Source organism: Astatotilapia calliptera, chromosome 13 (genome assembly GCF_900246225.1).
Source record: "Astatotilapia calliptera chromosome 13, fAstCal1.2, whole genome shotgun sequence".
NCBI lineage: Eukaryota > Metazoa > Chordata > Actinopteri > Cichliformes > Cichlidae > Astatotilapia > Astatotilapia calliptera.
The window spans coordinates 19,150,029-19,174,114 of NC_039314.1; the positions used below are offsets into that span (position 1 = coordinate 19,150,029).

The window sequence follows — 24,086 nt, forward strand, 5'->3', positions numbered from 1 at the left end:
ACTACCAGGTTGGCATGACATGACAGCATTGCACAGTTCCTGCAGATTTCTTGTCTATGATATGAACTGTACTGTTCCACCAAATCCCAAAGGTGCTCACATCTTGGAATCACATCTTGTGACTGTGCAGGGCATTTGAGTACAGTGAAGTTATTGTCATCTTCAAGAAGCCAGTCTGAAATTGAGTGGCCATAAAAAGATGGACATAGTCAGCAGCTGAACTGCTGATAACAGGCAGGGCTAATCCAAAATCCGACCAGGTCATCCAAATGTTGCAACTGCAATCGAGGTTCATCAGACCAGGTGACAGTCTTACAATATTCTATTTTGGCTAATTTTGGTGAGGTCTTACAAATTGTAGCGTCAGTTTCCTGTTCTTAGTTGAGAGGAGTTGTCTTTTGAGTTTGATGTGCATTCAGATATTCTTTTCTGGATACCTTGGTTCTAATGAGAGGTGAATTGAGTTTCTGTTGCATTCCTGTCAGCTATAAGTATTCTGGGCATTCTTCTCTTACCTCTGACAAAAATACGTTATTGTCACTTAGAGAACTGCTGGTCACTGGATGTCATCATTTTTTTTGGACCATTCACCTCCAACTCCAACAGATGCTTGTGTGTGAAAATCCCTGGATCAAACCTGCATCTGGATCAAATACTCAAACCCACCAATCTGGCACCAACAACCATGAAGTCCCTTTAGTTACCTTTCTTCCCCATTCTGTTGCTCAGTTTGAGCTTTAGCGGGTCATCTTTAACATCTTTAAATGCACAGAGTTGGCTGACTTGATCTTTGCATTACCAAGCAGATGTCCCTAATGTAGTGGCTAGTGATTATAGTATTATAGCACCAATTATATTGTAACTGTATTTTTTTTTTTTTTTTTTTTTTAGCTCTGATTACAGAATATTATGGATAAATTCATGCAACCCACATTATATATTGCTTTAAACTGATCTGGTTGGATGTTAAGAAACTGCATTATTGAAAATGTGTTAAATATGAACGTGAGGCAGAGCAACACTCAACAAATGATTCATTTTAAGTGAAACTATTCTATGTAACAAAGGTGAAACACCCTAAATTACACAGTGGCAAAAAGACAAAAAATCAAAACAAATAAAGTAATTATAGACAAAAGGTTTTTTTTTTTTTTTATTGGCTTAAAATATGAGTATGATTGGCATACTTAAAATGTAACAAACTGTTGTGTTCACAATGTTGGCAGTTTACATTCCCAATACAGTACAAAAAATCCCTCATTTATCGATGAAGAATGTATTCTGACCCTGTACCGTGGCTCCACACTGTAGTGGTTTACACTAATAAGCAAAAGATCCCCAGTTTGTTTCTGGGAGAAGATACAAATTCCTCAGGGGCTGCATCAGAAAGGGCATTCAGCATAAAATTTACCAGATCAAATACAAAGAGCCACCCCTTGTGGTGACCCCTTGTGAATAAGGGAGCAGCCAAAAGTAGCTTTCTGTATTATAGCATTGTGCTGAAAACGAATGAAATATTCACCGATGGCAGGTACAGGATTTTTTTTAAACATTTCTTTGCATACAGCAAATAAGCCAAAGTCATGTCATCATTTCCAATATAATACGATCTAGCCATTAATTTGTATGCTAGTTGTTGTAGCACATTTCTTTTTACCATATTAAAATTATTTTATGATGATTATTTGTACTCAGAACAACTTTATACTGCTCCGCATTGAACCTTCCCTCTAAAGTACAAGTGAATCTAAACACCTCAGTGTAGCTTTTCTTGAATTTGTCACCTGTTTTCATTTAAAATTTAGATACATTTTTTTTAGATTGAATTTATATATATATATATATATATATATATATATATATATATATATATATATATATATATATATATATTTCAGATTTTGATACTGCAGTGTGGAAGTTAAACTGTTAACAGCTTGAGCAACAGATCTTTTTGTACACCACTAGAGGTCGCCATTGTTCCACTATATCAAAGATTGCCATCCTTTTACAAAAGAGTTGTTAGATGTGAAATTTTGTGGAAATTCAAAAGATAACGTAAGATCAAAACACACTTTTTTAAACAAATGGACATATTTGTGTGTGAGTGTGTTTGTGTGTGTGCAATCTTTGTGTATCATATTCAGAAATATCCAAATGTACACAAACGGAATATAATTACTGTATAATCATTACTTGACAGAAAATTGCAAGTACATAAAATACAACCATTGTACTTATTATCTCCACCATACAAACCACAACAATCACATTGAACACAACAGCAGTTCACTGACTGTGGTGCCACACAAAATATTCACAACTCAGTTCGTCAAAAGGATCATTTTCAGACTGGCTCAAAATCTCTAGAAAACCAAAAACCAAAATCACAAAAATAACAGTTTTCTGTCGACTGTATGGACAAAATTTAAGAACTTTTTATATTTCATTAAAGACACTGACAAAGGAGCACATGTAGAAACGCTATGTGCCGAACCTTTAATAAAACTGCATACCAGTCAAAAAGATGACTGGGCAAATTAATAAAATGTAGAAGCCTGTGAACATTTTTTTTAATATATATATATAGTTTTATTTAAAATGCAAATCCACTCTGAATGTTACAGAGCAAACTACCCACAGAGAGAAATGATCAGAAAAGTGTAATCCCCAACTCTGTGACAACATCCTCTCTATTTGCATCAATTGCACTTCAGTATTTCTCCTGCAATTTGTTTTTTAAGCCCTTTTCGAGTATTGTCCACTCACTTCACTTTCTTGCTGCTGTACTTGCATGAAATGATAAAAAGTTCTTCAAGGACAGTCACAACCTTCATGTCTGAACCTCACCTTACGCAAACCTTCACACACATATACGGCTTTGCTTAATGGATGCACCAACACAAGCACATACTGCAAAACCACCACATCGGGTTGCTGTGTTTGACATAGCAGAATAAAACATTAAAGATCTCTAGATAAAGAAACTCCACAGAAACAATTAAATGTATGTTTCTTTCTTTTCTTTCTGTGTTACATTTTTGATTTCTGTTACAAGCAATCTTAACTTTCCGTCCTTTACGTAGACTCCCTGGGAATTCTCCTGTGAAAGACCACTGAAGAATGCCTTTGCTGAAACTGCTGCTTCCTCCTTTTTTTCTGGTCCCAGCGGCACAACAGTATCATCTTAAATGTTGTACGAAAAGTCTTGTTGCACAGGGCGTAACACATGGGGTTGACTGTGCTGTTGACGTAGCATAGCCAGTAACCTACTGCCCACAGAGTTTCTGGGATGCAAGTTTTACAGAAAGCATTGATGAGCACCATGATGTTGTAAGGTGTCCATGTGATGATGAATGCAAAGAGGATGGCACTGAGAGTTTGAGCTGCCTTCTTCTCTTTTACCAAGGACATCCGCTTCCTTTTGGTGATCTGAGTCCGGGCTCGGGCAGCGAAACGCTTTGCCAGAGCTGCCTCCTTGAAGGACATTGGACCTGAGGGGGACTTAGTGGTTGTGCTGGTAGTAGTACTGTCAGAGGCAGTGGTAGTGGTTACTGGGGTACCATCCAGAGACCTATGGTTAGAAGTAGCCTGGATGGAAGACAATGATTGAATTTTGCGTGAGCAGAAGCGTTGGTGGTAGTTATTTTCTGAACTGTTTTGCCCTTCCGGAGTAACAGTGGCTATTGTGTTTGGAGCTACTGATGAAAGACTGTCTCGATTATACTCTGCTGCTCTAAGGGGATCCTCCTCTGAGGCTCCATCCAGATCCTCACATGAGGTTAGCTGGGAGTTAACAGCAGCTTTTATGCCAGGAAGGCTAAGAACAATGGAGAAAATAGCATGACTTTGTGGAATCATATCTCTACCTCCACAGTCCTCATCTTCTGAAGACCCAGACTGGTCCAAAGAGACTGCAGCATCATTGTTGTTCCAGCTGTCACTGCTACTCTGATCTGGATCACCATCTCCCTGTCGCATACTACCAGGTCTCCAAGAGCGAACACCGGGCCAGCAGTGGAAGCGGCCTACCAGTTCCCGACATGTGCTCTTTCTCCTAGAGAGCCTGGTCAACTCATAGCTGCTGCAGCTTCTAGAACTTCCTGTCTGATGGACAAAACGGGCTCTTTCGCCCCCACCGTTTACACCTCTTGCTCCTATTCCACCCGAGCCCTGCAACCCAGCTAGCTCTTTTGAACGATTCTGGGTCTCCTTGTAAATGCGCCAGTAGAGAACACTCATTATTGTCACAGGTAGGTAGAATGCCGCCATGGCTGTGCAGAAGGTTATAATAGGCTGTGAAAGGAACTGAATGTAGCATTCCCCTGAGGGCACTGTCCTTTTACCCTCAAGAAACTGCCATAGCAGGATGGCCGGAGCCCACAGGACAAGAGAAACAAACCAGGCTAAGCCTATCATGATCCCAGCTCGCCTTGTGGTCCGTTTGGCCCGGTAGGTCAAAGGCCTAGTAATTGAAAAGTAGCGGTCAAAGCTGATGACCAGTAGGTTCATAACAGATGCATTGCTTGCCACGTAGTCTATAGCCAGCCACAGGTCGCATGCCCAGTTGCCCATGGCCCAGTAGCCCATCACAAGATAAGCTGTGTAGAGGTTCATGGAGATGACCCCTATGATGAGGTCAGCCACAGCTAAGCTCAACAGGAAATAGTTGTTGACTGTCTTTAGTTGGCGATTAACCTTGAAGGATACTACTACCAGGATGTTCCCAATGACCGTGACCAGTGACAGCATGCCAGTCAATAAGACAATGAGGACAACCTGCCACACAGCGTGGCCACCCAAGGGATCAGGGGCTGCCGTTGCAGTCCCATTTTGGGGTTCTAATGTGGAGTTTAAGAGCTTGCTGATAGAAGAGGAATTATCATCCATAGCATGATAAACCACGGGCGTTCCTCCAGTTCCTCCTTGATAGGGTGCATTGGACTGTGAGTAGGCTGCAGCCAATGGTGGTAGAGTGCTGGCAGTCAGGAAAAGACCAGGATCTGTGCTGTTGGAGCTCATTGTTATGTTCTGGCATATTCTAAAGAGAAAGATAGTAAAGGGAGGTAGGAAGGGACATAGAGAGGAGGGGAAAGGGGCACAAAAGGGAAAATAGACAAGTGTAAAAGAAAAGAGTGGCAGAAAGAACAAAATTTGAGAAGGTAGCTGATATTCCTATTCATATCCACTAGGTGAGGCTACAAACCCATTCTACAAAACTGGGTGTTTGGCTAGCCAAAGATGTTTGGATGTTTCCTTTAAAGCAGTCACCCTTAATTTTATTTGCGCACAATCTTTGTGTACACTTTAAATGCTACAAGCAATACATATCAAATTATACCTTGATGCTGAATTAACATAGGTAGATGGTCAACAATGATAGTAAGAGTGCAATCAGAGCTGTTTCTTATGAGACCCAATAAAATTGCAGATATATTTAACTTAGACACGGGTAATGCATTTTCACGTTGTTGCCTAGTCTATAAGGACTGTGTTAAAACTAAACACTACATCACATTAGACCCTTGTACCTGATGGTTTTCTGCTTACAGACCATAAATGGAGTTAGCACAGTGGTTACATTCAAAATTTAACACTCATATATGTCGCTAGTCTACAAAGGGAAACCGTTTTGTGATAATGGCAATTTTATATTTATTGAGTCAAAGTCTGGTAAAAGTTATAACAAGTAGGGGTTTGAATAAAGCAGGAGGAATGAACTTTAGGAGATATTCTGGCACCTTTTCCCTGTCTGAGCAGCGATTTTTTTTCCTGCTCGCTAATTAGACATCAGCATTGATCTGGTCTTCCAAAAGCCCTCTAAGAAAGAAAAGATAGATCCTAGATAGATAAAGCTATCAACAGACAAAACCTAATGGTGAAACATGGAGAAAAGAGCACCAGAGGAGCTAATGCCGCCGTAGTCACAAAGAATATGTGAATATGCACTGTTTTTAGTTCAATTCAAGATGACTTTGCAATAAAAGGGCAAACATTAAATGAAAGATCCTGCTGTTTTTGTCAAAGCAGTTACTGATAATTGGATAACGAGATGAAGACCTCCAATTTCTAAACCAGCATGTTCTATTCTCTTCGAGTTTCGCTGAGCAATAACGCACAACTGCTGAGGTGAATGGATTTAGATGCATGCTTTTTAAATTACTGGCAAATCAGTTTGGACTTACAGCTAGGGATTCAGATAGTTTACACATGTGTCTGATGATACAAACATCAAATAGCACATATGAAAACTGTAGCTTTTTGTTGCCTGACAAGTGTAGTAATCAATACTCAGTACACAGCTGTGATTATACAGAGTGCCGCACATTACCCCCGCTTGCTTTTTATTGTGAAAGCCATGGGAGTAGTGTTTTCTTCTGCTGACATTTACAACAATGTTTCAACAAGGAAAAACATATTACCCCTTACCACCAAATCCACATGCCTATAGACACTATGTACACAAATATATAAGCACGAATATAGCAGTTGTATAATGTTTAAAGTGACAATCGTGCACACAGTATTCATCCCACAGGGAAAGGTATTTGAAGCCGAGTGCTGTACCTGTGCCTACACAGAATCTCAGACCTCCCACAGAGCTGTTAAAGAACCCCAGTAGCCAACAGCGTCTCATAGCCATTTGTGACACCGAGAGCCGCACACCGCTACTACTATTATGAAAAAGCTCCCTGCTGTCTTTGCTGTGAACACGCATCACTTCATCCATGCTCATCCATGGATAGAATGCCGTCATGTTTCACTCATATACGCTTTACGTGACAGTGCAGGGCATATCATTTTCACCGAAAGGCATCGTGTGCACCATATTTGCATAGAAATTTGCAGTATGCACAGATTCACACATTAAATTTAGCAATGTAATAAATTACAGCAGGCTATATGAAAAGCAAAAGCAGCCAAATACAAAAACAACAATGCCTTTGAGGGGGGAAAAAAACTTTCCTAGAGTTGGCAAACTTTTAACATTTTACAAATTAAATTGTACTGGGCATGTATGCAATGTGTTACTAATGCAAAATAAATAACATTTAACTTTACTTACCAGTGCAAAATGTGTTTGTTTGGTGATCACAGCAATATATTGACTAAATTTCTGTTTCTATTTCTATGTCATTATATATACACATTGTTCACTTTCTTTTTAAAAAATATCAATATCTGAACACAATACTCAAACAAAATCAGCATTATTACTCAAATAAATAAATAGTATACTGTTTGGTGTAATGCAGACATAGGAAGAGAGAAAAGGCTGGATCCTATGGGAACAGGCCAAATGTCAGAATTGCTGTACCTGTCCATGTCTCTTTTTGAGAGTTACACAATAAATCAGTGTTGGCACTGATGGGTCTGCAAGCCCCTCGTCACACTGACACAACAGTGTACATAATCCTTCAATCACACTAATAGGAGAAATTTATGGCTATCTAATTGGATATGCAGTCAATTATACAGCATAGATGTGTACAGTGTGTGTGTGTATATATATATATATATATATATATATATATATATATATATATATATATATATATATATATAAAAAACACCCAGCACGCCCCTGCGGCGTTATCCTTCAAGCTCGGTCCTCTACCAGAGGCCTGGGAGCTTGAGGTCCTGCGCAGTATCTTAGCTGTTCCCAGGACTGCGCTCTTCTGGACAGAGATCTCCGATGTATTCCGGGATCTGCTGGAGCCACTCGCCTAGCTTGGGAGTCACCGCACCTAGTGCTCCGATTACCACGGGGACCACCGTTACCTTCACCCTTCATAGCAGCTGGATAGCGTAGTGGTTAAACTACACGCCTTTGGAACAGAGGATCGCAAGTTCGATTCCTGCCTGGGGCGTCTGTATCCAGTAAGGGTCCTAAGGCTAGACCCCCTATGCTAAGCAAGCCTACCGCAGACATGAGCGAGACAGATAAATATGAAGGCATGCCGGCTCGGACGTCGCCCGGATCAACAAGGTCCGCGTCAGGTGTTGAGGAACCAGGGCACCCTGACGAAAATGGGCTACTGGAACAAGAAGCATCGTGGGCAAGGGACGAAAACAGGGCGTTGTTGGAATGCTACTACGCAAGTAACCCCGGCGGAAGGGGCTACATGAATAGGATGAGGGACCTATGGATATATATATATATATATATATATCAATCAGAGAGAGAGAGTATTGTGTGTTTATTAATACTCAGCTTTCCTGTGCAACAATAAACCAATGTTCAGATGATAATTCTGTCTGATATCAGGCAATTGTCTTACAGAACAAACATAATTATGAACGGAACAATTATGTTTTGTTGTTGCCTCCGATTGCATTAGTTATTTACCACAAATTTACATCTACATTCTGCTGGGAGCAAAATAAGTGAGAGTGGTTTTTATGTTTGTTTTCCTCTCAAAAAAATATAATCACCCCTCTTCAAATGAAAAATGTATGAGCCAGACGACAGTATCCTTTTCCAACATAGGTGGGCTAAAACTCTGCCAACAGCTGCCATTACAGAGAAGCCATTATACTGTATTTGTCTTGTTTTCTCCAAGTCAACATTAAGCTCTATGTCTTAAGTTTGACTCCAGGGCACGTAGGTGTGATAGCTTCAGGTACAAAGGAAGATCGATACTCGTTTACTGAGGTGCAACACAACTTGTTCCCTGACATTTTCAGGCATTTGTCCCAGCAGGGTTTGACAGCGCAATCCAAGTTGGGTCCAAGAATCCATCTAAATGATTGGATGACTAATATACGGCCATTTCAGCTTACTATTTTTAGTATAGTAGTGATATGGCCAAAAACTATTTCCACCAAGGATGAGTCACACTGACAAGCACTTTTAATGAAGGTTAAAGCTGCTGTAATTTGAATTTTGGTCACTCTGGCCCCAGAAGTGCCTAGATTTTTAACTTTAATAACTTGAACACACACCACAAAAATGCAAATAAAATACTGACAAACAAAGCAGAACCAGACACAACCTCTTCTTCAAAATAAAAGAGACACTGGCAAAGAAAACCAAGATTACTCAAGCTGTCACACATTTCAATTTTAACAGAGCCACTACAGTCAAAATGCATACATATTCAGCCAGCCCGACAGCAGTAACCAATAGTTTTGTGATAACAATCACTGGCTGGGCAGCACTGCATTGTCATATAGTTTGCAGATTTCTGCCTTGTGAAGAAGAAGGCAGACATCAAGAGCGACTCAGAACTTCAAACACAGATACAGTATTCATCAATTATCTTAACCGCTTGTCCAAATTCATGGCTGTAGGGGGCTCTCACTGGAGATGAGAAAGGGTCTGGACTGGCTGCCAGTCTATCACAGGACAAGCACAGAGAGACAGACAACCACACACACACACACACACACATTTGAACCTATAGACAATTTGGATCACAAGATAACCTAAGACACATGTGTTTGGACTAAGTGCGTGAGTGTTGGGAGTCAGGGTACCTGCAGGGACCTGACACACGGACAAGGAGAACATGAAAAGTCCACACAGAAAGGCAGCAGCAAGCCAGCAGGTTCAAACCCAAAACCTTGTTGCTGTGAGACATCACTGCTACCACTGCAGAGACACATTAACCATGTACTAAAAGCCACAACTTCAATTAAATCTCATGAGGCTGTTTCATTTTGAGAACAATTCCTAAATCATTAAAAAAAAATTGTGCTGTCCCACAAAGTGGGATTGTGAGATATTACATAACGAGAACATGATGGTAAGTAGTGTCCAAAAACTAACTGCTCTGTGAATTTTAACTATCGTATATGGTGCAGTAAACTTGTGAATAAAGACTAGAATATTGTCACACAAATATAGTATTTTACACTTGATATTGCTTCACCTAACAATAACAATTCACAGCTCCATTTCCTAAAATTAGAATTAAAGAAAGGAGCATCTCAAACATATGCCAAAATTCTAAATGTTTTGGCATTGACAAAAAAAAAGTTAGCTCTACAATGCAGTCTGTAGTTACTATGGTCTATAGTTTGCTCTACTGTGCATGTGTAGACCAAATCTCAGCTTGATGAGTCACACTGAGATGCTCACAGTCACTACCACATATGGGAAACATGTAATGGTCTTACATACCTATAGAGATCAATGGTTTCCTTGGAGATATTGTGAACAACATTTACAGTATGAGTCATACAACCCACAAAAGACTCTGACTTTTGGTAACCCAAGTAGTAATCAGATAACTTGGGAATACGCTCACCTCTGCAAGGATATTGTGCCATGCAGCACAATTAAATACGAGTGCTCCATATATCTCTAAAAGTGAACCTGAAGCATTTTTTTCCACACATGAAGTTACTTTCGCTGTATACAAAGCACAAGTCTGTTATTCTTCACCACCTCAGATATGGTGAAACATCAGAGGCACTCTGACATAAACACCCAATTTTCCAACGACATTATAGGGGAAGCATTTACTTTCTTAGTTTTTAAGAAAGACAGTCATCTATTAATTATCATTTCAAACAAAGCTCAATAGCACCGTTGTTCATGAAAAGTATTAAGCCAAGGCTTGATGTAAAAAACTTAATTTAATACATTCAGACATAACAGACACTAATAAATCACACAGAATGTTTTTGTGATAGTAAATGGCATGTTTCCTGTTAAATTGAGTAACTGTACTAAGCTAAATAGAAAATAACAATATAATTGTATTATTTTATTTATATATAATTGTGTTTTGGCATGGAACAACAGTGGAAACTGGCCTTGTTCCTCCTGAAAAGGGATGTTGTGGTGGCACAGGATGAGCTAAAGCCATCACAAGCTGGAGAGCAGGGGGTTGCTGCCAGAAGATGGTGGCTAGGGTTGAGAAACAGCGCAAGGCCATCTGTCAGGTACTCACTGCTGACAAAAAGAAGCATTTAGTGCTTCCTTGGCAACAAACAGACTTGCTGGGAGTCCATGAGCAATGCTCTCAAGTCAACTCTGAAGTTCACAGATTTTTAGTCTGGCATATCTTTAATCTGTTAAATAGCTTCGAACTGTTGCTGAAACTGTACCTGTCCACAGGTACAGTTTCAGCAACAAATTACACGTCCTCCTCCACAGGTTCTGCCCTACCTGATTTTAATCGGGCATGGTTTTTCCTTCACCATGACACACCACCTTCACCTTGTGATACCTTGGAGCTGTAGTCTGGAGACTTCTCACAATACTCACACCCCAAAAAAATATATTTACTTTAAGTGCTTTAAATCTGTACATCTCAGTAAATCTGTTGACAAGGATTTAGATTTAGTGACAAAAGAAAATGCAGTTACCTCTTATTGACCTCAGCATCAGTGAATATTTCCTACTGCTTGTGTGCTTTGTTTGTTAAGATATATGAAACTGCTGACTGACAAAGCCTCCCAGCTTCTAGGCTGCTAATATCTTTTGAGTATCTCAGACATGTTGATCCCTCCAGCTGTTTTTTAAAGCAAATATGTGTTTCTGGATTTAATAATATTATGCACATTATTTACTATGAGAGTGTCAGACACTCTGCCAGCGCTGTGTGCCTTTTCTCAGGAGCTGTGAGTCAGATAAGGACACGCTCGATTTCACAAATGTTTCTGTAATTTATTGGAGGCACGTGACAAGAAACACTGTTTATACTGTAAATCTTTTACGACAAGAAATATCCCTCTCATAAGCGGCCAGCTATTCATTCCTTATCACATGTGAGAGATTCCTCGCACCCGAGTAGCAAACATTATGAATGTGCAGGGGAGATAAGATAAATTAAAAAGGATGAAAATGAATGTAGAGTTTATTGAAGGATTACCAGACCCTTTCAATAGTATCAGTTATTTAGGTTACATGTGCTACATTTTACTTTGGGAGACATATCTGGACATCATATCGTGGGCATTCATGGGCTGAGTGAAGCTTCTAAAAATCCCAGTTTGTGAAAACACTTCATTAGTTTAATAAATGCAGGTTAAACCTCTACCATGTAAGGAGAAATACACAAAGAACCTTTCTCTAAGCTCAGGCTCATTAAGATAGATCGAAAAAAGGTGAAATACTGCCAAGTGGTCTGACAATGTAAAATTTTGTATAGACCCTTTTTCAATTTATAGATGTTGTGTATGTTTACGTTTTGGAGCAAATACCTATTTTGCAGGAAAAGCATCACATTTTTCAGTAAGATAATGCCAAACCATGTAAACCAGGTATCTAAGATAAAGTAAGCAACATGTTGCCCTAAAACTACAACTGTGCTATCAAAAGAAGAGTTAACAGGTCTCTGCTTCAAGTTTTTTTTAAATGTTTTCCATCAAATTATTTCACCTTTGGATGTATTGTCTTTATATTTTTATGTGTTTAAAAACATCATATAATATTTGTAAAATGTCTTTGTGCAGCCATTTGCACAAAGACATTTGTAGAAACTTTAATGGCAAACCACTTAATGGTGATATATGTTTCAGTCTGGACCAAAGTGTCAGCGCAGCAGACAAGCATTTCCATGCGTAGGACCGCTTTGTTATCCTAAAACTCCTGATCGTAGCTAAAAAGCACCAGAGTACATCAGGTTCTAGCTGAGCAAAGCACTCTTGAGTCTACTTATATTGCACATTTTCCAGCATGTAGCCCAGCCCATAGAAGGAAGAGAGTTTTTAATTGAATAATTGTTTGTACATTAGCAGAAGTCTAAGCATTTTAGTCATTAAGTGCAAATCTTGCTCTTCAAGTGAAAAATGTAAATACTAATGTTATCAGTGTAAACTCCTGACTGCATAACAGAAAACCAGGAGTGTCTGTACAACTGAAGAAATCCTGTCAGTTTCCTAACACCAGGAAGCAGCTCAGCATAATTGTTCTGCCCTAACCTTGTTTAGTCTCCTTTATGACTGTGGGCAGCCAGGAGATCTGCTTTTATTGAGGTGTTTTTTTGTTGTTGTTGGGTTTTTTTGCCGAAATCCAGATTACTGCACAACAGTGTCTGAGTTCTGCTTACACTGGCACCACAAGCCATAAACAGATTGCAGTTTGACAGGAGCTTATCCTGATAAAATAATAACGTGAGGAAGTGAAATAATTGTGTGAGTGGTTTTGCATAGTGCCATTATAACAGGATATTCAATTCAATCTTATTTATATAGTGTCAAATCACAACAACAACTGCCTCAAGACGGTTTCTATATTAAAGTAAAGACCCAACAAAAACCCCTGGGAAACCCCTAAAAATCAGATGATGCTGTATGAGCAAGCACTTTAGCGACAGTGGAAAGGAAAAACTCCCTTTTAACAGAAAGAAACCTCTGACAAAACCAGGTTCACAGAGGTGTGGCCATCAGCAGTGACCAGTTGGGGCTGGTTGAAAAATCAATCACTCAGTGTTAAACATGGCTTAGAAAGTCTGACTGATAAGAAGATCCGTGGGCTACTTGTTCCTTGTGAAACCAGTGAAAAACTGTGGGTGGTGTCAATCAAAAAAGACAGGCTACATACAGTATGTTCTTGATGCTTTACATTTTATATTGTGCAAATATGCAGAAATAATAAGGAAACTGCCTCAATACGAACTTCACTAGAAATTATGATATTTCCCTTATCTGACCCGTCATTTTTGTGATCAAACCACCCAAACTTTAACTAAAGCCAGTTTAAAAAGGAGTGATTTCTTTTACTGATTTGTAAGTTTCAGAGGACACTAATTAGTGAAAATATCCTTTTGACAGAGACAGGATTAGAAAGTACTGAAAATAAAGGTGTTGTTGTAGATAGCAACCACACAGTCGATTTTGTCCTTTTAAGAAACTAATGGTTACAAAATTGTAAAAGCCAAAACTGTTTGGATATGCAGTCTTACTGAATGCATTAAATGAATGAAGGAAGTCATTTTTGTTGTTATATTCCTCAGCTGTTGTATGAGAGTATCTGTGTGAGGAGAAAAATCTCCACGTGGAAAGAGAGGCTGGATGTTGTTATGCTCCTGACCTGTGCTACAGGCTCATGGGATTTCACACACATCCTCACCTCTGCGGTGGGTCTCTGTTGCTTTTTGACAGCCTCTGTAACAAGCTGCTGGAACTCTTTAGACATGGCACTCTTAGACACTTGGACATGCTTGCGTAGTATGTGTGTATGTGAAAGCAAGAGGCAGGAACAATGTAGAAAGGCAAACTACAGACAGTAGAAGAACAGCTCCGGAATATGTCAAACCAAAGGGCTTCAGGATGACTGCAGGGGGGAATGCTGTAAGTTAACCTTTCTTTCATTGTTGTCATAAATCTAAAACTGGATGAGAGCCAAAGCATACCTTTTGTGTGTTTTAAAAACAAAAGTAAAGATACCGTCACTGAAATTAGGGTGAGTTTTATGGAAGATTTTGGAGTGGGACACTGGAAAAAAATTTGCTTGTGCATTAAATTTGCCACAGTGACAGCTAGCTCCTAACAATTCCCGCAATCTAAACTATGAAGTACCTCGCTTTGTTTTTTTGCAAGGCTGATACCAAGCCTGACCCACTGCCTCACACCTCAAGCCTGCACTTCAGTGCAACCCTACACAGATGCTATACACATGTAACTAATAGGCTATTGCGAACACTCCTTAAAAGGAAGTGCAACCATCTGCCTATTGAACAGGCACTTGAAAGAGACAGAGAGGGAGAAAAAGCACACACTCTCCTCTATGTAAACATGCTTTAGCAGGAAGAGAGGGGTCTTTAAATGCTGAAGGCAGAAATTTTGGGTTGTGCAGGGGTACAAGAAGGGGAGGTGAAAGGGCCTTGCAATGTGCAAGGAGATGTTAAGTAGTCACACCTCCTAGCGAGTGCAAGTTGGAAAGAAGTGGGATATTATGCGGCAGAGGCAGAACAAAAGACAGCTCCCAATTCAGGGTGGCTGGATGTCAGATGATAGAGACCCATCACCTTTTTCAGTTGAAAAAAACCCAACATGGGATTAAATAATTATGTCCGTTAAGTATATGGCTTAAAGGAGGAAGTAGTGCAAGTGCTGTTACAGACACATGAAAGCCTTTGGAAGGAGGGTGCACTGCATGCATCTTGTTACGCCACACAAAACTCACGGATCTGCACTCTTTCTTTGCAGACATGCGTGCATGACAGAAGCACACCCAAAGAACCGTTGACTCTATCACTCACTGTGTTTCACTTTCACCAAACTACTTATAGGCATACAAACACAAGCATTGTCAGTTGGCAATGCTCAAACACTTGAGGGGCCACTGAGTCAACAAGGTGATTACAAGGATATCTTGAAAATGATCCAAGTACTGTATCGGCACAAAGAGGTGTGCTGCTGACAGGACTGGTTATAATACAGTACAAACACTTCTGCTGGCGGATGTAGACAGGCTTGCACAGACAGTTAACAAAGCACTAAACGTATTACAAACATGAACACTCACAGGGATGTGGACACACACACACACACATACATACAGGCACACACGCACACAATCTCATGTCTCTGTTGCTCCTCTGCCTCATTCACTTAAACATTGCAGACCCAGCCTCCTCACCCCTTCCCGCCCTCTCTGCCTGTTTCTTTCCACACACTTGACAGTGGGTGTATCCTATTTCATTCAATAATATCAACCCAGGTGACATGACTGTACCTGGCACTGGTGCCTGAAATAGCTTTTAAATTTGATTCCTTAAATTCTCTAGGGAAGTCACAGTAGTCTCAGCTGTCTCTCAGTATCAAAAGCCTATTTCTTTGTTAACCTCTTGCAGATGAAACCAAACCCGATGTGTATATCTGGAGAGACAGACTTGATTAAAAAAAAACAACAAACAAACACAAAAAACTCTCAAATAAATACACACAAGCATCATGGGTAGTCTTGTACATTTGGTTGGGTTTTTTTCCCCTACAATTTACAAATGCCCCTAAACGTGTCTCATGCAAGAAATCCATCATTGAGATTGTATTTACATACCATAGCTTGGTGTCAAGGTTAACATTAAGGTTTAGGTAAGGTTTAAGGTTAAGCACTTAGTTTACATAGTTAAGGTTTAGCTATGGATGGAATGCACTGTGTCAATAAATGCCCTCGCAAAGATATCACTGAAAATGAAAAGTGTTTTTTTTTTTTTAGTTGTTGTTGTTGTTGCTTCTCTGCTTCACTGTATCTGTTAGTCATTCTTCCCCATACTCACAAAATGGAGAACAGCAGTCAAATAGGAGAAACACTCAAAAGACCGGGAAGAGAAAACAACCTCTATCCAAAATATGAAAACCACACAATTTGCTTTCAGGACATTGGATGAACACTTATCGATATATGCAAAGGACAGACACACACATAGAGATTCTTTGATCAGTTAAAGAAATTAATTGGCAGTCATTTGAGTGTGAGAATCTGAAGATCTGTGGTTCATCCCTATTCAATCTCCAAGGTGGGCAAGATGATGAACCTCAAGTTGGCCCAATAGCAGCCATGTGTAAGGAAAGGACTTACGACAAAATACACTTATTAAGAAAGTATGTGTCTGTGTCCACAGTATGTCTTTTGAAAAGACAGTATAAATGTAGTCCATTTACTTTTCAGCATACTGTAACTAACCCTCCACTTCCACAATCAGAGGTTTGATCACCTCCTTCAGCCCCTGATTTCTCATCATTGTGTGAATGTGCATTGACAGGGTTATATGAATGTGTGCTTGAATGTGTGAATATGGTGGGTTGTCTAAAGCTCTTTTGAGTGTCTGATAAGAAGAAACAAAAGTATTACATAAATTCATCATTTAATGTCAAAGAAAAAAAATAGGTTAGATGAATGTATATGTGTATATGAAATGAAAAAAACAGTTTTAGACAGTGGAGGATTCTATACAAAGTCCCTCTTAAGTTGTGGGTGCACATGAAACAAGTGCAAATTCACTCTAGCTAGTGTAAAAAAGCATTAGAGGCATATCCATGTAAATTATAAATAATTGAAATGTGAAGCTGTTAGACACACATTCATTAACAAGCAAGGAAATTTAAAAGCAGCGGCCTGGAAGATGATCGCAGAAAAAGCTGTCCTTGGTAAGTTCTGCAAAGCAGTCAGCCTAAGATGTCACACGAGACACAAGAGAAGTAATAGATGGCTGCATGGGCCAGATAAGCACAGACTGCAACTGTGCAGTAAAGCAAAAAAAAAAAAAAGGAACAAAAACTGAACATGAAATCACCATAAAGAAATAAACAAGAGTGCTTCTGTTGCAACGTCAGTCCTAAGCCACATATCTATTATAGACGCACTAGTCAATGTTATAAAACTGTACTATATTTAGATAAAAAAAAAGTATGCGGCCCTGTGCAATCTCTAGTCAGAAAAGGGAAAGGAAGACAAAAAAGACAATACAGCACCATACAAGGTTTACAGTTGTTCCATAATATGATAAACTCACATACTGAGGACAGAGACACCTTGAGAGCTTTAACTCTGAAACATCCTCACTGCGTGCTATTGGCCGAGTGTCACAACAAAGATTATAGCCTACAATTATGCTTTATATTGAGTGCTTGCTGGCTAATGAACCATGAATGCTAATAGTGACAGACAAGAGATGGACCGGCCACAGAGACAGCTGGCTTTTGCCACCGAGGCTTCCAATTATTGGTCTGTCAGAAAACATCCAACAACAAGAGGGAGACACGTGAAATAGTGTATTCAAAAGTGTTATGTGGCAAGTATAACAATAGGGTTGGTTTAAAAAGAAGCCAGAGATCGAACAGTGATGGACTAGCAAATATATTCGAGTCGGATAATCAATTTAACAAGGGCTTCTTGTCTTCTCGGATTCTCAGAACCAACTACGTAGCACATGAGACACATTCTGAAATTAGCATAATGAGGCAAGCTACTGTGCTAATGCACATATGGACTAATATCTTGAACAATAAAACTGCTAGCATTTATGGGGGGCCCTGCATCTAGTGAATGATGATCTGTGGGATGTAATAGTTCCCATCCGGCATACTGACAGAAACATTATGAGGATGGAGAGTGATGAGATCCTCATAAGCCTCCAGTACTGTATGGAGCCATGCTGAGAGGAAAAAGACTCTCTTTGACTCCTTTTGCACTTACAACACAGCTAATATGAGTGGGAGCCCTCACTGTGAGACACAAGACAGACCACAACACAATATTATATAAGTGGCTGAGCCATAAAAATCATACTCAGGCGATAATAAAATGATATCTGAGAAGATATTTTCCTGATCTCGTTTTGCTTCTTCGGGTGCCTTCATGTGTTTTATAATACTGTCTAGAAACCCAAATCTTAAGGCTTAGATACTAGATACTGTGTATAAAATCACTTATACTGTGCATGCAATGACATAACAAATCATCCTTTTTCCGAACAGCAACCCTCTGGTATGTTTCAAAAAATTAGGCATGACTTGAGGAGTGTCATTTGTCATGATGACATTACACCTGCAGTGTTGCAGTGAAATTCCAAATACTCTTTGCCAGAGTGCTTGCTGTGTAAATCACAATGTTTATTGATACTCCGCTGCTGGACTCATCAGAATACGCACTAAAATCAGCGAAACATCAGTAACTCTGCTGACGTTCTGCAGAAAACCTTGCTGAACAATGGGGTTTTTAAATTTCTGTTAAATTCGTTTATTACCCCTGTGAAAGAAGTCAAATTTTTTCCCAGTACATGTGCAGCCATACAATAATGTTAAGTCAACTCTTCCTTGCTGCAATAGCAATAATGAAGTTTGCTGGGTTTTCTCTTTTGAACTTCCTCTTTTTTAATCAGCTGGACCATTTTTCTCAACCGTTAGGCTCTTGTGTGTATCTTTGCAGATGTCAACCCCAAAGAATGAGGCTCAGAGGCCCTTAAACTTATTTAAACAGTGCTGAGAGCAAGTATATTACTCAGTGCTCTGGTTAGTGGCAGAAGATAAACACCATAACCACTCCAGTGTCTTGGTAATTTCCGAGAACTATGATACAAAGGTTGTAGCCACTTTTTTAGCCTTAAACTTTAATATATATACTCATACCAATCAGAAGAGCCCCACTGGTGTACATTCTCTCTCATTATCTAATCCTCTGTACAGAATTTCTTCCTGTAGGCTAACAACTTTATCTCCTGCTTTTCAATTATAAGTGTTTAGAGGGAGAAAACTAGAAAGACAGAAGGGCTCAGAGAGAAGAAGTTAGACATATAAAAAGTAGGAGCTCAGAAAGATACAGCAGGAAGGAAAATCCCACAGTGGCCTGGATTCGACTGATATAATTCACTATATCTCTTTCTGTTTTTCTGTTATGTTATCTTGTAGTTGAGCTTCACAAGCTGTGACGGAAGCCCCACCAGTGGGCCACAGAGCTGCTGCAGGTGGGGCATAGACAACCTTAGACAACCATGTCAAACTTTATAACATTCAACTCACATCCTTATACAGTGTTAATGATTGAATTGTTGGATCTGGGGCATGAATGTTTCCCATTTCTAGAATGAGGCGCGCAAGAAAAAGTTTGTACTCTGCAAAAAAAAGTCTGACTTGGTGATCATCCATAAACAGCAACATGTATCTAATGAATTTTAGATTTAAGGGTCATCTACAACATGTATTTCCTGCAGGCATTTCTAAATACTTTAGTATATGGCTATGATTCTTCTACAAATGAAAGCACAAAACTGTAATAAAGTCTTGGCTTGCTGAAGATGCAGGTCAATGAATGAATGTGGGAAAACACTAGCAAAACACCTACATTAAACATCAACTTGTTGACACACAGGAGCTGAGATGAATCCATCATACGTAGTCTTCTCAGTAAACTGACGTCAAACTTGCTGCATGGCTTTGAGTCAGAATCTTTTGAATAATTAGTCAAATAGAAACACCAGATAACTACTGTGATATTCAAACATTTAAGGTAATAATATTTAAAGCAATTATATAAATAATAATAATAAATAATATAATTAATAATTAAGTTAAAGTAAGAAATTGCAAAAATGAAGGGGTGATTGAATAATTTGTGAATGAGCGGCTGACAGTCACCTTTGTTTGAACCAATGAACGTCATTAGCATTGTTCATTGGATCAGCTGACGATCAGCTGCTGGGTGCACATGAGTTGGAGTACACGTCCTGCCTGAACAAACACTACGCTTCACTGACTTACTTCATCTATTCTTCTTTCATGTCCCAAAATGGCCAGAATCATTCACTCACACTGAAAACTCACAGTGAACTGCTACACGTGCTAACAAAAACCTCAAATAAGAAGACTTTTATCTCGTTCACACACGCACGCAAAAAAATTGGGAGGGTCAAAGTGTGATTTTTTGGAGAATAACTTGGGTAGAATAAAGTTTGATTGAGGTCAATTTTAAAGTGTTCAAACTTGAAACAGGTTCCTTCATGCTGATTAACTATTATGCTGCTGTGTGAGTGAACTGCTGTACAGCAACATCAATAAAAGCTTTGGTGTTAGAAAACAGTACACTTTATTGCTTGGTTGTTATGGACACAGAGACGTTAAACCAGGAATCACAATTTAAATCCACATCCGGGACCTGTCATTGTAATGGATGCATATTGGCCCACTGACTTGTTTATCTACGTGACACAATGCTACTCTTTTCATGCCTCGTTTATCGAGGGCAACACTGTGTAAACACGGCTCAAACTTATGATACAATATACCTCGCAAATAAATGGTGCTTTTTTTCTCACCTACAAACTCTTCTGCTCTGTTGTGCAGTAATCCGTGCCTTTATTTCATCATGCACGAATTATTGCTGCTCACTTTTTTCGCTGCTCAAGCTCTGCCAGCCCAAAGGCAATACCACATAAAATAAGACAAGCTTCCCTGCAACAGCTTCCCCTGAAATTTCAAATTGATTTTAAGATCTAACAGTTTTGTAAAGCCAAATGAGGCCTGTGCTCAGCTTACATCACTGACCATTTGACCTCCTACTCACTTGAGCAGTAAATTTGTTTCAAGATTCATCCTGTAACCTAAAAGCAAGCACACTTTCACTGTAAGAGCTGCCAGAGAACGTGTAGGTCAGGGTCAACATTCAAGTCTTTGCTTTAAAAAATGAGTTTTATTATCTTTGCCTTGTCTTCTACACATGGACAAACTTTATCCTTGGCCAAACAAATATCTGCATAAATTGCGAAAGTTTTCAACCACAGAATAGTGTGTTTCTTTTAGAATACGTTTCTTTATTCATTATTTCGGTGAGAATGATTCATAGCGTGTCATGACTTTTCACTAATGAGAAGGTCTACTATTTTTCAACTGTGCTATTTACTTTTGTTTTTTCTTTTCCATTAAACAAATTGGCAGATTCACTTTTCACTGTTATGGTGGAGTTAAATTTAGAGCCTAACCAAAAATACCATATTTGGCTCCTTGTGTCTGTCAGCTTTGTGGACATTTAATGAATACTTTTAAAGAAGCACTCTCCCTTTCTGTCTCTGTGGGTGGACAGAATGAGGGTATTTCGGAAATGCAATATTGCTGGCTGACGCATGCTGCATCCACATTGAAAGTAAAGCTCTGATTTGCCACCTGTATGCATGCAGTCTATTCTGAACCCAAGAGGTTTTTAGTCAGTAGCGGCTTTTTTGAGCCCAACCGTATCATTAAGCCATGTGTATGTGTGCAGCTAATAGATGCTGCAAAATACATACTTACAGTATAACTGTCTGTGCTGATATGCAAGCACTCTACATACAACCCAACTATTAGTTAAGGCGATACTTGTGTGGCTTACATGCACAATAAGACTTGCTGTAGTTATTTGACGGTGTGTTCTGTATTGCTTTATATTGCCAAGTTATAAAACTGGCATTTTGGAGATTAAACATTAAACTTTATACCACTATAATACAACGACAATGCTGGTGTGGAGATATGACCAAAGACACTTTAATTTTAGTAAGCAAGGAACACAATGTACCTTCTACTGTGGTTTCATTTTATGTGGACGAGAGAGAGTATTTGAAGTCAAAATCTGCATTTGGCATCCTTAAGTTTTAATGTATCAGCACCATTTTCTTAATTAATTTGTCAAACAGTAATGCAGTAGAAAAAGCTCCCTAGACTGCGTGGAATCAAAAGGGGAACGCTGACAGCTTGCCTTAGTGGACAACAAAAGAAACGTAGGCTGGTGTGAAATGACAATACTGCCGATATTTACACTTTCTCACATCTCTCCCTCACTTAGGCATGCATATAATAATTAGACTTAAGATAAGTGCCTTTTTTTTTGTTCAAATTGTTGGGAATTTTGACATGCAACATCTGAAATATGTAATTATCACTCAGGAGGGAATTTGTTTCTCAAAAGTAACCTTTTTTGGGTATTATTCAGATGGTGCTAAGCATGCTCAGACAGCAGCATGACCCAAGTATGTGCTAACTTACTGAGAAATAACCACAAAAGCAATCAGAATGCTTTTTTCTAAACAAAATCCCTGTATTTCTGCATGTTGTGAGCATACAGTAATAAATGCTCAGAAGCTGCCTTCAGAGAGGCACACTTAGTACAAGAACGCCTGTGACAATTAACCACCACCTCTGGTGTTTCTCTGTTTTATGTGTGAATCCGTCACCTCTAAATACACCACTGACTGGCAAGGATACAAGTCACAGTCTGCGAGTTTACAGTTAACTTTCCTTGTGAATGTCTTTTTTAAAAATTGCTGCGTGATAACTGCTTTCATGTTATGCACTGAAGATATGCCGCCATGCCTGGTGCTCGCATCATTTTAAACACCAAATTCGTTAACTGCAATCGGAGAAACAACAAAAATTGTCAAGTTTATGCACGAATCATTTCACATGAATCGTAAACAGTATTAGTGACATATCAGTGGAAAGATGTGCAATGCAGTGAAAGTTAGAGATAAATGTGACAAACTTTGAAGTATTAATAATCTTCTAGTGTGAGTGTCGACGTGTGCTTTAACTCACAACTTTTTTGGGGGGGGGGCCTCGGAGATGAAGCATCACTTCTCATTTGATCCATCGAACTTAAATTCATTACGTTAATGGCGAGAGATACATTTATGATGCTGCTCTTCAATCTGCTATATAATTTTTTTCCACATACAGAAGCCTGCTCCAAAGAACTGTAATGCAGAGATCAGGCATTTTGTAGTGTAGCTTTTCTTGGACTATTTCCAGAATATTGTGGTACTATAAAAGACTCTCTTGTTCCCAGAGGATGAAGACTCATCCATCATACAGGCATTATATTAGCCCATGAGCAAGATGCATTACAGCTGATGTGAAGTTACCACTGAAATATGAACACACTAAGGGGTTGATGGAACCCACAGTAGACTTGTAGGATTTTATGTAATTAGAGGTCGAACTACTTCACCCTTTAGGTGGTCATCTGCTATAGTCCTTGTCACAAAAATAGAAAACTTAAACTAGAACTTCAAATTATGTTTTGCGTGTTGTCGAGCATGACCTAACCTGATGTCAGTGTACACTTAAACTAACACTGGCTGAGTACATATATATAAAACATACATACATACAGCACTGCAAGTTAAAGTCGATGGGGAATTTTTTTTATCTCCTTACTCGTTTTCTACCTGAGAGCGAGCAAGCTGATCATAATCGATACTATTATTTCATGTTTTTAAACTTACCTTTTCCCCAAGTACATATAGTGCAAGACTTTGTTGATATGGATTCTGAAAGCACAGATTTCTACCAAGGACAAGAGTCCAATAATCTGACAAAGTGTAGATTGAATATATCAAAGTCTTGCTGAGATATGACTCCACTTCTGTGTATCAGCTTTGCTATCAATTTTAATTGGCTGTCAGAAATGAACACCTTTAAAAGCACAAATTCTCTAACAGTAAGTCAGAAAAAAGATCTGTACCAATTTCAGCAGGCAAAAATGCAATTTGATGTCCCTGAGTTCTCAGATAAATCCTGCAGTACCTCATTTGGGGAAAATTGATGGAAATTGTAATAATATTAACAAAACATATTTCACAAATTATTATCCCGATGGAACAGCAAAGCCTGCAAAATTTGATGGAGGAGTCAGACTGCATGTATTCAGAGTTTCTTTA

At 39.1% G+C, this 24,086-nt stretch overlaps 1 protein-coding gene across 1 annotated transcript in view; it reads right to left on the reverse strand.

Moving 5' to 3' along the window:
• Positions 1-1,901: 1,901 nt before the first annotated feature.
• chrm3a (cholinergic receptor, muscarinic 3a) overlaps positions 1,902-24,086 on the reverse strand; it is an 81,970-nt gene continuing 59,785 nt past the window's right edge. Inside the window, exon 3 of the mRNA XM_026189907.1 lies at positions 1,902-5,041. Within this exon, the coding sequence (XP_026045692.1) occupies positions 3,079-5,022 (1,944 nt within the window). The 5' untranslated portion in view covers positions 5,023-5,041 and the 3' untranslated portion in view covers positions 1,902-3,078. The remainder of the gene's footprint in view (positions 5,042-24,086) is intronic.